At 30.0% G+C, this 14,590-nt stretch overlaps 1 protein-coding gene across 1 annotated transcript; it reads left to right on the top strand.

Annotated features, from left to right (window-relative positions):
- Positions 1-4,422: 4,422 nt before the first annotated feature.
- LOC132922653 (26S proteasome non-ATPase regulatory subunit 1-like) lies at positions 4,423-10,265 on the top strand. Its single transcript, XM_060986277.1, has 11 exons — positions 4,423-5,992; positions 6,064-6,322; positions 6,386-7,452; positions 7,685-7,805; positions 8,299-8,469; positions 8,533-8,724; positions 8,836-9,098; positions 9,192-9,302; positions 9,541-9,619; positions 9,700-9,889; positions 9,970-10,265. Exons 1-11 carry the CDS (start codon positions 4,845-4,847, stop codon positions 9,978-9,980), a joined length of 3,612 nt encoding a protein of 1,203 aa, XP_060842260.1. The 5' UTR covers positions 4,423-4,844; the 3' UTR covers positions 9,981-10,265.
- The last annotated feature ends 4,325 nt before the right edge of the window (positions 10,266-14,590 follow it).

Genomic DNA, 14,590 nt, shown 5'->3' with positions numbered 1-14,590 from the left:
AACAGTAACAACGGTCAACACTGAATGCACATGGTATTGCCAAATTTTAAAATTATAATGACCGTATATGGTACTGCTGTACACGGTACAGTTTTATCAAAAAGTTGAGTTTTTCGCTCAAAATTCAAATACCGTACCGTACACCGTGGCTAAGAAATAATTGGACATTGGACGGTGTTTGGGAGAAAAGATTCAAGTCCAAAATCATAGTTTTTCAATAAACTAAAAAAACGTTGAGTGGTACCCAATCCAAAAATATTCAGGTCTATACTCTAATTGTTAACAAAAGACTTTTCTTGTTTGATCTCTAGCAACCATTTGATTTGCTTCCATAACCTTGCCATATTAATTCTATTCACTCACATTTAAGGGTGTTGGGTCTAAAGATACTCATTTTATCGTTTAGTTTGTTTTCCTTGTTTTTTTGTTGCAGCATTAAAAGATTATATTATATATTAAAAGATTAATATAATTATTTTAAGTTATAATTATTGCAATTTTAAATTGTTTTTAAGTAAAAAAGCAATTTCTTATTGTTTACATGGATTTATGCCTTTGTTCATTAAAAATATTATAACGTTTCTATTATAATTGAATATAAATGAAACTTTTTTTTTTTTTATAAAAATAGCGTTTATTGAATATTTACAATCTATACAAGTTATGTACAATGAGTAAATTGGAGGAGGGATGACAGTGATAGGGCAGTGAAGGAAAGCTCACAGTTGAGCTACCTTTTAGTGGGTCTTAAATCTAATTAAGTAAGTAAAGTATTTTGGATAAGGTCTCTCGACCAATTTCTGTTAAGTCGGCGAGTGGGGTTGCCGGGAAGATGTTTTGAATGAAGATTGGATATTAATTTGTTGGAGTGGCCTTGCATTTTGCGGTGAAGTCTTGAGTAGAATGTGATTGCTGTGTGGTTGATGGATTGTACTTTGAGGTCTTGATGTAAAGCGGCGTTTGTGACATACCAGGGTGCTTTGGCGACCATGCGAAGACATATAGATTGGAAAGCTTGGATTGTCCGAAGGTTTGATGGTTTGGCAGTGCCCCAGAGGGCGATTCCATATGAATGAATATATTGGTTGGAGGAGACTTTTATATAAAAGTAATCTGTTGGACAGGTTCATGTTTGATTTGAGGAGAGGTCTGATGACGTGTAGGCAGGAGTTTAGCTGTTTCCTTTTGTTTTTTAGATAGAAAATAAATGATTATTAAAATCACAGAGAAAATCTCAATTAATATTATAAACGCATATACGAAACGAAACACACACAAAAAAAAAAGTTTTTGTGACTTGTGCTCTTATGCACAAACAATTTATTATAAAAATAACTTAGTCCGTTTGTCACAATATAACAGTGCAATAAGAATACATTATTGGACTTGGCCGTTTCTCACTATACACAAATATTATTTTCGTTACGAGTTGAATCAAAACGCACATGTAAATAAATCAATAACAAATGATCATGGGTGCATTACAGTTTGACCAATCGATGCGGCACAAAATGTCCTACTAAATCGACTATTTACATCAAAATGACCAAAAATGGACTTGAACCCTTTTTCCCAAACACCGTCCAATTATAGTGCGGCCAATAAAACTATAGGATATAAAACTATACTTCGGCCAGCGAGAGATGAACGCTACTGGGCGACGATCAAAATTCGTCATTTTGTCCGTTCTCTACCGCATTCCCACCACTTAACAGTCTTAACATGACAGAACACGACTGTCTACCAGTACCACAGATATAGATAATAATATATATCTACATCTGTGACCAGTACTGGCAGTACTCAACAGTAGAGCACGGATTTTTATGCACTTAAAAGTATCGAAATATGCCATATAATATGCAGTAAAAATCATGAAAATATGTAAAAAATATGCAGTAAAAATTATGAAAATATGTAAAAGATATGTAAGAATTTTTTATTTATTTAAAATTTACAATAAAACTTATAATAATTAATTACTTAAATACTTAATAAAAAAAAATTTAGGGAATTTTCTGAACTTAATTTATTTTTAAAATTGTATTTATTATTAAGATGAATAATCATATGCACTTCAAGTTTTTCTTCTGTGAAGTTGTGTCGTTTATCGATTAACATATTTTTAAAGATTGAGAACGAACGTTCGACGTCAACCGTAGTTATTGGGGCATATTTGAAGTTTATGTCGTAAATCGTAATCGATTATTTATCTTATAACTAAATATATATATAAATTATTATGAAATTTAGTTTTAATTTTTCTACTTGACAAAATATTATTTTATACATTTTTTTAAATTTTTGCTTCAATATGCAATAAATTTTGAATTTTTCCAAAATATGCAATAACCTTTAAATATGCAGAAATATGCAAAAAAAATTTCACCATTAGCTTCAAATTATGATGATTTTCATCATATCACATTATCAATGATAATGTTTTTTTAATAGTACCTACTAGCCTACATGCTTAGGATTGTGAAATAATTTTATTTTTGTTATTTCTTGAAAATTATACATGGTTTGTAGTGAGTCTGTACATTACTAAAAATAATAACAATTTTTATATACTTCACCTGAATGTACACAATTTATAGATTGAATAAAATTTAAATTATATTTTATAATTATACAATAATTTTTTTTCTTCATATTTGTATATCTATTTTATTTACACTATTATATTAAAAGAAGAGAACTTACTTTATTTTTTCAAACCAGATCTTGTTTATAATTGTGTACATGTTTCCTCAATGTAAAATCCTATTTATTCTACTATTAGATTCCCTTGCTTTTTTTTATTTAAAAAAAATTGGGAATTAATATTTTGATATTGTGAATCTAATCATTAAAAAATAAAGTATTTATGTTATTTGTATAAAATAAGAAATATTATGTTTTTCTTTACATATATAACCAAACTTATCCATTCAGAAAATTACAAATATTAACATACAATATTGAAATGATGGAATAAATGTCAACTTAAATAAGCTTCATCCATTTTCTTAAATTTATCTATTAAATCTTCCGGTACATCTAAGTCGTGGAAATTATCAGTTCCTATTTCATCTATGAACTATGAAGTGTATAAAAAAACATATTTTTAAAAACAACAAATAATAATTATATAATATTTGAATAAAAACATGTTTGTCTGTGCTATATTAAACAATTAAGCTACTAAATACGTCAAGGAACGAAAAAAATAGTGTATAATTTTTACCGTATAAATAATAATATTATATATTATTATAAGAAACGACTTTTTTCTAGGAGTTCGGTGTAGGCAAATCTGACGACATGTCAACGGCGAAATATTTGCATGTAAATCGAACTTTTCAGACGATCCTTTAAAATTATCAGAATAATCATTATTCATTATGAATGAAGTGAGAAGAATGGTGTTTACGATACCTGAAAAGTGGGAATAATTCAATAATAATATGAAAAAATATTTTGCAATACGTATGTTCAATCTTATGGTTCAAATTGGTTTACGCGGAATGACTGCTACCTTCATATTTACATAACTTCCCAAGTAGACACAACATCTAGCCCATTTACAAAAATTTACACTTTATGAAAATGGTTTCGGGTTCTTTCTGTTCTAATATACAGAAAAATAAATTTGAAAATCTATATGGATCTGGCCTCCATAGACGCAAATTGTTTCAGCTTCAATCGTTCAATCAGGTCTATACTGGATATTTTTATAATGTTTTTAAATCAACACAAAACATCATTAGTTTGTTTTTTTTGGGGGGAGGAGGGGGCTCACCACTCTATTTACATAAATGCTTGCCTTTGTAAACCAAGCTTAATGGATTTTGTTTTGAAAAGTGGTTGCTTAGTCCCGTCGTCCCGGACTTAGATTGGAATAATGAGCCATAAATCAAAAAAAAAATATTGGATTTATTGACTACAAAAAGTGGCTGGAATAGATTATCATTTGTCGTTTGTGAGACAATAGGTCGTCGGAACAAATATTTCTCGTAATAAATAAGTAATAATTATGAACTAAGATAATAATAACGTCTTAGTTCATGATACCTAATAATTAATTCAATTTGATTAAATTAGCTATGGAGCTAAAGGAAGTGGTCCATTTTTGCAACCGGAATTGAGGCATTATAGTTGGTAAATGTTCAAATTATCTAGCGTTTAATCACGTTTAATCCAAGTATTCTAGGTCCGTGGTGCATGGTGCATACACGCCATAACATAATTAATCGTGGTTCTGTGGTGCATACCCGTTTACTGATAACAAAAAAAAATGATAAGACAAAACTGTTAAAAAACGGTTACGTTTCGAATTAAAAATGTTATTAATAGCAAACAGGTACTAAATAGCAACTACCCACTTATATAGTCAGTAGTCACGGGCTATGGTGATTTGTGTATATTACTTATTACTGAATATTATAATCGACAAAGTTTAGTGAGAATATCGTACACTGCCAATCTTAGTAATCTTCGACAAGGCGTACTTCGTTTGACGATCACTAAATCGCGTTGCCGCCGAACGACCGCGGAACGTCGAAACCACTATAATGAAATACGAGACAATAGTGTGGACGGAACCAAACGACAAATAGGTACTTTTTGGAGTTTATCTTCTGAGACCGCGGTAGTGGTGTCTAGGTAATTAAGTTTGTAGACATTTTGATCGTAATCAATATTATCAATCGATCTATAAAAATACACTGTAGTTCGCGGCAATCGATCGTCGAACGAAAACATGATTTTTTCACGTTCGCACGAACTTCATTTCAGTGTTTTTTTTTCGCGGCACTCGAATTGTTACCGTAGACCTAGTTTTGTCACTACCGGCCGGCAACATGAGTGTAACTTCGACGGCGGACGTAGTGGTTTTGCTGGAGGAGTTAACGTCGAAGTTGATATTTTTCGGAAACAACACGTTGGACAGTGTCTTGAACGAATTTTGGCAAGACTTCTCGTGTGCCATTCAAGTCGAACCTGACCTATTTATTGATAAAGACAAAACTTTGGCGAAACGGAGTCTGGCCGCTTTGTTTACAAGTAAAGTATACTTGCACGTCGATTCGTTACCAAATTCTCTGCGATACGCTTTAGCTGCCAGCGATATGATCAACATGGAAGCTTGTGATGTATATACCCAGAAAATCATCGCTAAGTGTCTCGAACACTACACCAAAGTCTGTGTGAAAGGTTCTGAAAACACAACTCCCTTGTTGGCCTCAGATGTGCGTTTGGAAGATGTTGTGAGCTGTATCTTTCGAAAGTGTTTAGACGACAAACATTACATACTTGCGTTGAAATTAGCCTTGAGAACAAAGCGCATGGATATGTTCAACAAATGTATTAAATCAGTAGACAATGTAAATGAAATGTTGTTGTATGCTAAGCAAGTGACTATGAGCACTTTTGAAAATCGTAGTTTTCGTAATACAGTGTTACTGTCTCTTGTCAATCTTTACCGAAAACAAAGTGACTTTATCAGTTTGAGTCTATGTTTCATATCTTTAAATGATCCAAAATCAGTTGCTCAGCTTCTTAAAAATCTTATTAAAAAAAATGATAAAAAATCTTGTTTAATGGCATATCAGATTGCAATTGATTTATTTGAATTGGCAACTCAACGGTTTTTGTTTAGTGTTCTTAAATCTTTATGGCAAAAAATTCCTTCTAGTACTCGTACTACTAAAACTATAACTGTTGTGTCGAGCAAAGTTACTGCAATTGAACATAATACTAAGATACATTCTTTTGAATCTCTTGGGCCTAATGATAAACATCATCAAGAGATGATACAAAAGCTTACCAAAGTGTTGAGTGGAAAATTAAGTATAGAGAAGAATTTACAATTTTTAACTAGAAATAATCATACAAATATGTATATTTTAAATAACACAAGAGATTCAGTTTATACAAATATCTGTCATACGGCTATTATGATTGCTAATGGTTTTATAAATAGTGGTACAACAAGTGATCACTTTTTAAGGTAAGTTATTTAATATCATAGTATAACATAATATTTTTAATAATTAAACAATAAACTATTCCTTGTTTTAGATATAATCTGGAATTAGCCAACTGGACTACTTGGGAAATATTTTCTGCTATGGTTTCACTTGGTGTTATTCATAGAGGCAATGAAACAGATGCTCTGAAACTAATACACAGCTACTTGTGTCTCAAGAAAAATAACTCATCTGAAAGTTCTAGTTATAGTAAAGGTGGGAGCTTATATGCTTTAGGTTTGATCTTTGCCAATCATGGTGCAGCTATTAATGATTATCTTCTTAAACAACTCAAAGATGCACATAATAAGGTAGATTAAAAGTAATTAAATATTAAAATGACAATGATTCAGTTATTGTACTTCTTATTTTAGATTGTAAAACATGGATGCTGCTTAGGAATTGGTCTATCCGCTATGGGCACATGTCGTAAAGATATTTTTGAACAACTGAAAATTAATATGTATCAAAACAACTATGTGTTTGGTGAAGCTAATGGGTTAGCAATGGGCTTGGTTATGCTGGGAACAAACAATGACGAAGCTCTTCAAGACATGGTGGCATTTGCTGAGGTGACACAGAATGAACAAATATTGAGAGGTTTAGCTGTTGGAATATCATTTTTTATGTATGACCGACTGCAAGAAGCTGATCAATTAATTACTTCTTTGTTACAAAACAAAAATCCTATATTACGTTGTTCTGCTATGTACACAATATCTATGGCATACTGTGGAACTGGAAGCGAGACTGCTATTACAAAATTGTTGCACTTTTCAAATTCTGATGTCAGTGATGATGTACGATGTGCAGCTGTCACAAGTTTAGGATTTTTGTTGTTCAGGACACCTGAGCTGTGTCTTCAAATCCTCAGCAAACTTACAAAGAGTTATAACCCTTACATTAGATATGGTGCAGTTATGGCACTTGGTATTGCTTTTGCTGGTACCGGACACGAAGAGGCTATTCATTTATTAGTTCCGATGACTAATGACTTGGTAAATTTTGTGCGCCAAGGAGCTTTAATTGTTTCTTCTATGATTTGTATTCACCAGACACAGAGTTCTTGCTCTGAAAGCAGATATTTCCGTTCTCTATATGCTAAAGTGATCAGTGATAAGCATGAAGATGATGTGGTTAAGTTTGGAGCTATTTTAGCTCAGGGTATTATTGATGGTGGTGGTCGTAATGTTTCAATTTCATTGGAGTCAAAAATTGGGCACACTAATATTTTAACAATTGTTGGTTTACTTTTGTTCACACAATATCAGTACTGTATATGTCTGGCCCATTGTTTAGCTTTAGCTTTCACACCCACTTGTGCCATTACATTGAACACACAACTTAATATGCCAGTTTTGGAGTTAAAAAGTAGTAAACGAATCAATCATACAATATGTTACAACTCATTACCTCAAGAACTTGCAGAAAAAAGAGGATGGTAAGTTGTAGGTTTATCAGTTTACATTGGTCGTAGGCTTAAGAAGTTAAGACACGTATTATTTAATGAACATCATTAAATGTCAATGAAAATATGGGTACAATAGTATTAAAATATAATAGTTAAAGATGTCAGTATGTCACCATATTTGTATTTGCCCTTGTACTTAATATATACCTTATAGTATTTGATTGATCTTTTCATTAAGCTTGTAGTATTTTATTTTTTTTAGGATCCAGTACTTATTCAATCAAAATTTTAAGTCAAAGTCTAATAAACGCCGTAGAAAGCACTCAAAACTTGATTATTTTGATTACAGTGTTCTAATTCCTAAAATTGTACAAGATATAGAAGTATGTAGTGTTATTCTTGTATTATTTAGTGCTTTTTAAAGTGTTTGTTATCAATAATTTTTAATTATTTATAAATATTACAATAATAATGTAAAGACATATTTACAATTATTTTAAGTAATGTTTTTGGCTTAGTTAAGTCAAAAATATAAAGTAAAAATGATTGTTTTTGAAAATTTGTTGAGCTATTTAACTATGATAAATTTAAACTTAAAATTAAACTATTTATGCTCAATTAATATTCAATAAAGGATTTTTAAGTTTTTAAATTTAGGTAGTAGATTGGCAAAATATTGAATAGTGTAATATAATGTAATATAGACCTTGCTGATTACTTGAAATAAAAAATATAATGTAACTATGTAAGGATAATCTATGTGATACTTAGCATAAAATGATTAATTTTCTATTTAGTGTTATATTACAATATAAATTTAAACACTGAACTAAATCAGAAAAAATAATTAATAATTTGTATTATTTTAAATTTTAGGACATAAAATTGAATTGGTTGACTGGTCATTTTTTATTACAAAGAATAAATTGTTATTCTGAGAGCTACAAAGGTATTAAATGTTTACAATATGATGAGAATAAAATTGTCGCTGGCTTATCTGATAATACTATACAAATCTGGGATAAACATACGTTAAAATGTTTAAAGGTAATTTGCAACAGTGAGCCTTTTTAATTAAACAAAATATTTCACTCGTAATCTTTTGTTTAGGTATTACTTGGCCATATAGGTCCTGTTCTGTGTTTGCAGTATGATGACAACATGATAGTGAGTAGTTCCAGTGATTGTACAATTCGCGTGTGGGATATCCATACTGGTGAAATGTTGAACACTTTGATTCATCATACTGAAGAAGTATTGCATTTAAGTTTTAGCAATAATATGATCGTCACTTGTTCAAAAGTAAGTTTTATTGATTTTTTTTCTAATGCTTTTATTTTTTTATCAATAATTTTAAACATAATAATGAGGTCATCATATATTATTCATATTCATTATTATACTCTACTATAGGATTGTTCAATAGCTGTATGGGTTATGTGGTCACCCTGTGAAATTACTTTACGTAGTGTTCTGTTTGGTCACCAAGCAGAAGTAAATGTAGTCAATTTTGATCATATTTACATTGTATCAGCTTCTGAAGATAGTAGTATTAGAGTATGGAATACATCAAACTGTGAATATGTGCGCACTCTTATTGGTCACACTTCTGGTGTTATCTGTCTTCATTATAAAGAACGATTAATTGTTAGTGGAAGTTCTGATAGAACCATAAGGTACTACTTATTGAATTTAACTTTTTTAATTTGTGTTTTAACTAGTAATATAAATAGTTATTAAATTAATTTTATTATTTATTTTATAACTAGGTTATGGGATATTGAATATGGTATTTGTTTAAGAATACTGGATAACTATGAAGAATTGGTATTACGCATTAGAATTAACAGTAAAATAATTGTTACTGGAGCATGTGACGGGTAAGACTGTGTATTTTAATATATTGTTTGTATATCTGATAAATTTATTTTTGTTTTTTGTGTTATATTACAATTTTTTTGTTTATTACATAATATGACAGTTATTTATAATTTATAAAATTCACCATGATCATATACATTTTCTTTAAAACTAGTCAATAATACTAAAACTGTAACACAATTTGTTTATCAATTATGTAATAAATGTTAATACAAAAAATACCTATATAATTTCAAGGAAAATTAAAATATGGGATTTAGAAGCAGCATTAGACCCCAGAGTTCCAGCATCTAGTCTATGTCTACGTACACTTAAGGTAATTATTGTGTGCTTGTTTTGAAATATAAAATATACTTAAAAAGGAATAAGTTCATGAAAATTTTAAATTAATTGCAGATGCACACCGATGCAGTGTATGATCTTAAATTTGATGAGTTCCAAATTGTAAGTTGTTCAAAAGATGGTACTATACTCATTTGGGATTTTCTCAACTATAATGATCCAAATTACATGGAGGCATGTTCATCAAATAATGTTAGCATGCATAGTGGTTCTGAAATACTTGCTACAAACATTCCTCTTTCACGTATGTAATTTATATTATTATCCTTTAGATACAATATTATATTTCATAACAGAAATTCACTCATTTAGAATTATTTTTAGGTTTTCAATGACTTGACTATTTCCCAGTTAATTTTTTAAGTAGAATTAATACAATATAGTATTAGTTGTAAATAACCGTATAAAGATAGAAAAGTAATCTATTTTTTTATATATTGTTTTGTTGTTTTAGAATTTTTAAAGTTTATAGAAAAGAAAAAAATTAAATTAATTAGTTCTTTATTGAACTTTTAATAATGTTTTGTTATTTTTACCTGGTATTTTCTACATAGAATATTTTTTAAAAGCTTTTTTTGTATTACATTGATTAAGTATGGACTGAATATTTTTAGTTTCTTGTTATACTTAATAAGATGAGATGTTTTTTTTTTAAACTTTTTTATTATTTATAAATATTTAATGTTAATTATAGTTAAGTTTATTTGAATTTATTTGGTACACATGAATACATTTAAAACAATTATTAATTTGAAAACTTTAATTTATTTGTATACTTATTGTTTGTTTAAAAAATAACAGAAATCAAATCAAACTATTGACTTTTGTGCATTAATAAACTTTTTTATCTGTAGATTTTTTTTGTAGTGTTTTTATATTAATTTATTGTCCTAAATCAAAACAACTGTAACATAATTTATTATCAAGAATACTTGATATTCTTAAAAACAAGGTATTCTGCTGCATTGTAAAATTCAAGTATAGGTATTTTGCTATGTTATTGAGTAGGTCACTATTATATAGTGATACAAAGAAAAATTAAGCTGAGATGGTCTGTCGCCTATATTCTTTATTATTTTATTAATTTAGAATTTTTAGAGCGGTGTTTATAAGTTCATGGTATAAATATTTTAAAATGAATGTAAATATTATGAAAATTTTATTGTGTACTCACTACTCATAGTAAATAATAATTATATAAATAAATATTTGTCAAATTACAACAACACGCAACTAAAATCGTTAGATGTCTCTCATGTATGCCAAATGCCAATCAGTTTAAAAAAGCCTCTATAGTCGGTGGCACTCCGGTTCCGGTAATCGATATAGTCGATCGGCTACGTCCATTTCGGTATGTAAATTTATAGTTATTTTAGTATTTCGACTTTTGCAATCGATCACGTTTCATTAATAAGTTAGTCGGACACAGAAAAATGTAATTCGCTCGATCGTTGAAATACGATAAATTTTAGTAGACAAACAAGATTTTAGGGTGTCGTGATATTTGCGCACCGAGTGTAGGTATACCAGTCGCGTCAAAGCCGTGAAAACCAGACGCGCGTTTCGGCGGGAATTGCCCCGGCGAACAGAAGGCCTCATCGCGAGATAAACAAACACGATATTATTATTATTACTATTATATTACGGTTCGACGTAGTCTTGTGTACCATAACGTAATAATAATGTGTATGTTGTAGGTACACGGCCACTGTTTGTACGGGGCATCTGGTCCGTCAGTTTTTATGGCCATTTTTAGTGTCCCGCGCGTATAGTCTCCTTTATAACGTGTGTATTATCATGCGATGTTACGGGTATATATATATAGGTATACCTACTTAAATACGCTAAATGACGTTATCGTGTACCATAATCGTTTATAATCGCGGTAGTGTGCGTGACACTGGTGCGTATACGGAAAAAAAAATTGTTGGGTTCTTGAGTAAAAATATTGAACATTCTTATTTTGTTAATATACATAATATATTGTTAATTTATCGTTATGATGGCGTCATTATCATATTGTAAGTGTTTGACATCGATCTTTAAAAATCACGAAGGTTTATGTGTGGATAATGTCTATAAATGAAACATTTTTTTTTTTTTTTGGGAGGGTTGATCTCCAGGCCTTCTGTATACGTGTTTGGTGTGACGTGAGTAAACGTAGACGTGTCATGTGCAGCATGCGTTTAGGTGCACTTTCGCTCTTGAAAATGAACAACAAATGTAAACACACAGGTTTTAACACTGTCGAATATAAATTCGGTTTCGTACAAATTTTCTTTAAATAGTCGCTGTAATAACAGATTGTACCACGAGTGCATTCTTATTTACTCGCTAAATTTTCCGGGACATAAGTATTGTGTCTACAAAATACATACCCTGTTCCATAATATAATTGTCTATGGATCAAAAACAAACCAGTTACAGTTCAAATGTTTGACTTAATTTCAACAGTTTTTTTATTTAGGCTTGTAAAAGTCCCGTAAACCCTTTACTCTAAATAGTCAATAAATACGTCACTGTGAAGAACCCAAAAAGTTTCTCAGATCTTAGATATAGATATCTAAGATAGCGAATTCCATGACCATCGAATGATCTTAATTCGATGGTCATAGAATTCGCTATAGATAAGTCGTACAAACATATCTTCTCAAAAGTATACGGCGCTAACACTTATAAGTCTTCACAGAGTTATGCCAATATAGGCAATATGAAAGGGATGAAAACGTTTTATCTAATATAGTTGTCAGTTAGGTATAATTGATTACATGTATTTAACGCTTCGTTGTTAGTTCGTAGTTTTTGATTACAGTAATATAGAAACGTTTGGCAGAAAATGGGATATCAGTATTCGGGATATTGTATATGGAGATCAGTAAAAAAAAAAAAAGGATAGTTATTAATTTATTATTTATCTGATAAAAACTGGATTTATATTGCCGATAGTCATATTATGCATGATGCATGATTTAAGATATTTACTTATGATATATCTTAAATCGTGCGATTTTTCATTTATAATTACCTTGGTAGTTGGTACCTAATTATAAGCGAAAACAAATCGAAATGCTTATTATAAATTAATTGTTATAAATGTTTTAGTACAGTTCTTTAAATATATTTGTATGTGTTCATTATGACATAAAACCGTTTTTTAAATTGTTATATGCCTAAGTTCTATACACCATTTTAATATATAAATAAGTGAGTGTACAAAATAAGTCTATATAAGTCAACATCCTATGGTTATTATTTATTGATATAGATGGTATACCTTCCATTACGAACGTACATGTTAGGGGCGAAGTGGGGTTCAACATCGGTTGATGGGTAAATTCAGAAAGCAGTATAGGTAGTATACACAAGTGGGCACTTTATTTTTGTGATTGAGTTCAGATAAAGAGCCTATTTTTATTTGTGAGCTTTATTTGTAAACTTTTTAATTCTTAAAGTTTTTTAAAGTTTAATATTTATCTTATCCAATTAGTAAATTTTAATAATTGTATATATGTTTAAAGAATTTCATTATTATTTATAAATATCGCCACTTTAAGGGTGGGCTTTAGGGTAAAAGTTTCTTTTCTAGTTCTACCTTTCAACTTTTTAAAATTTATCTTATTAAATTAAAAAAAAATACGATTATATATTAATTACTATAATATAAATAATATGTAATCAAGTTCCAAAAATATATTTTTTTTTTGTAAGTCTTCAAAACTTAGCGCCTCTCCATTCTATCTCAAGTTCATCAACGTTTCTTTAATACATATATTCTAATCAGCAGTCTTAATAAAGTAAATAATAATACGTAATCGCGCATTAATTGTTTTAAGGCCGTCGACATTAGTTATTTTACAGTGGAAAGGAAAATTGGAAGGATAAAACGTATGTAAAGCTGATGATCAAAGCTTTGTCGATATGCATTAAAAAAAACGTTCTCATTATAACTCGTCGGTTTTATAAATATAAACGACAATAAAATTTATCGCACTATATTTTATTGTCGTTTAAAATAATCTTATACTGCGATCGTATAGTGTAATGTCCCATATCGATTCTTCAAACGCGATCTGAAACCGATCATAATATACACATATTTGTATATATATATATTATAGAATATAAGTATTATTAGCACGTATATGTATCACGCACTGCGTAACACGATTTGTCGTACGCGTATACCGGATATGCTTCGGTACCATTTCCTCTACGGTCTTGTTATAATTTTAATTATTGTTATTATTATCATTACGATTATTATACGATTCCACCACGTGTCGTTTGTTTCAGAAAATATGTGATAATGTACGTACATAATATAATATATTATAATGTCTGCAGCCTCGCAGGGACACGTGATGGTTTCCTTTTCGTCAGTTGTATACTCAACAACACTGTAGCCAGAACTCGGCAGGACGGCAGCTACATAGCGCCTCTAGATAATACATAAAATACAATATCATTATAACGTTATGTATAATAAATACCTCGCAGGCTATAACCATCCCTGTATGTATGTGTGTGTGTGTGTGTGTGTGTGTGTGTGTGTTCTCGGTTGACTCGACGATATTATATTATACTTTGATCGCCAAAAATAACACGATAAATTCGTTAGACGCGCTCACAAAAGAATAACCTGTCAACAGTGTCAACGGTGCCGGATATACGCGCATATTATGTTATAATATACGACAGTACGACACTAACACTATAGCACATAAATCTATTGTACGACCGTAACACGGAAGTATCCATAACATATTATATATTATAAAGAGTGCGTGGTACAGCAATGGTGGAAATCGTCAGGAGAACTTATTGACTATTGAGGGTGATCTAGTCTTCCCAAAATCTATAAAGAGTGGGACTAGACCTTTCAAATATACTATGATTATTTGATTAGTTGATTAATGTTATTTGTTTTACATAAATACTTTTTGTA

Source organism: Rhopalosiphum padi, chromosome 2 (assembly GCF_020882245.1).
Source record: "Rhopalosiphum padi isolate XX-2018 chromosome 2, ASM2088224v1, whole genome shotgun sequence".
Taxonomy (NCBI): Eukaryota; Metazoa; Arthropoda; class Insecta; order Hemiptera; family Aphididae; genus Rhopalosiphum; species Rhopalosiphum padi.
This window is presented reverse-complemented; position numbering and strand designations above follow the sequence as displayed.

What these genes read in the sequence shown, in the direction of transcription:
- LOC132922653 (XM_060986277.1), top strand. Translation starts at nt 4,845, where the DNA reads ATGAGTGTAACTTCGACGGCGGACGTAGTGGTTTTGCTGGAGGAGTTA. An exon ending in AAATTGTACAAGATATAGAA is followed by an intron (nt 7,806 to 8,298) that starts GTATGTAGTGTT and finishes TTTAAATTTTAG; the next exon opens with GACATAAAATTGAATTGGTT. An exon ending in TGATCGTCACTTGTTCAAAA is followed by an intron (nt 8,725 to 8,835) that starts GTAAGTTTTATT and finishes ACTCTACTATAG; the next exon opens with GATTGTTCAATAGCTGTATG.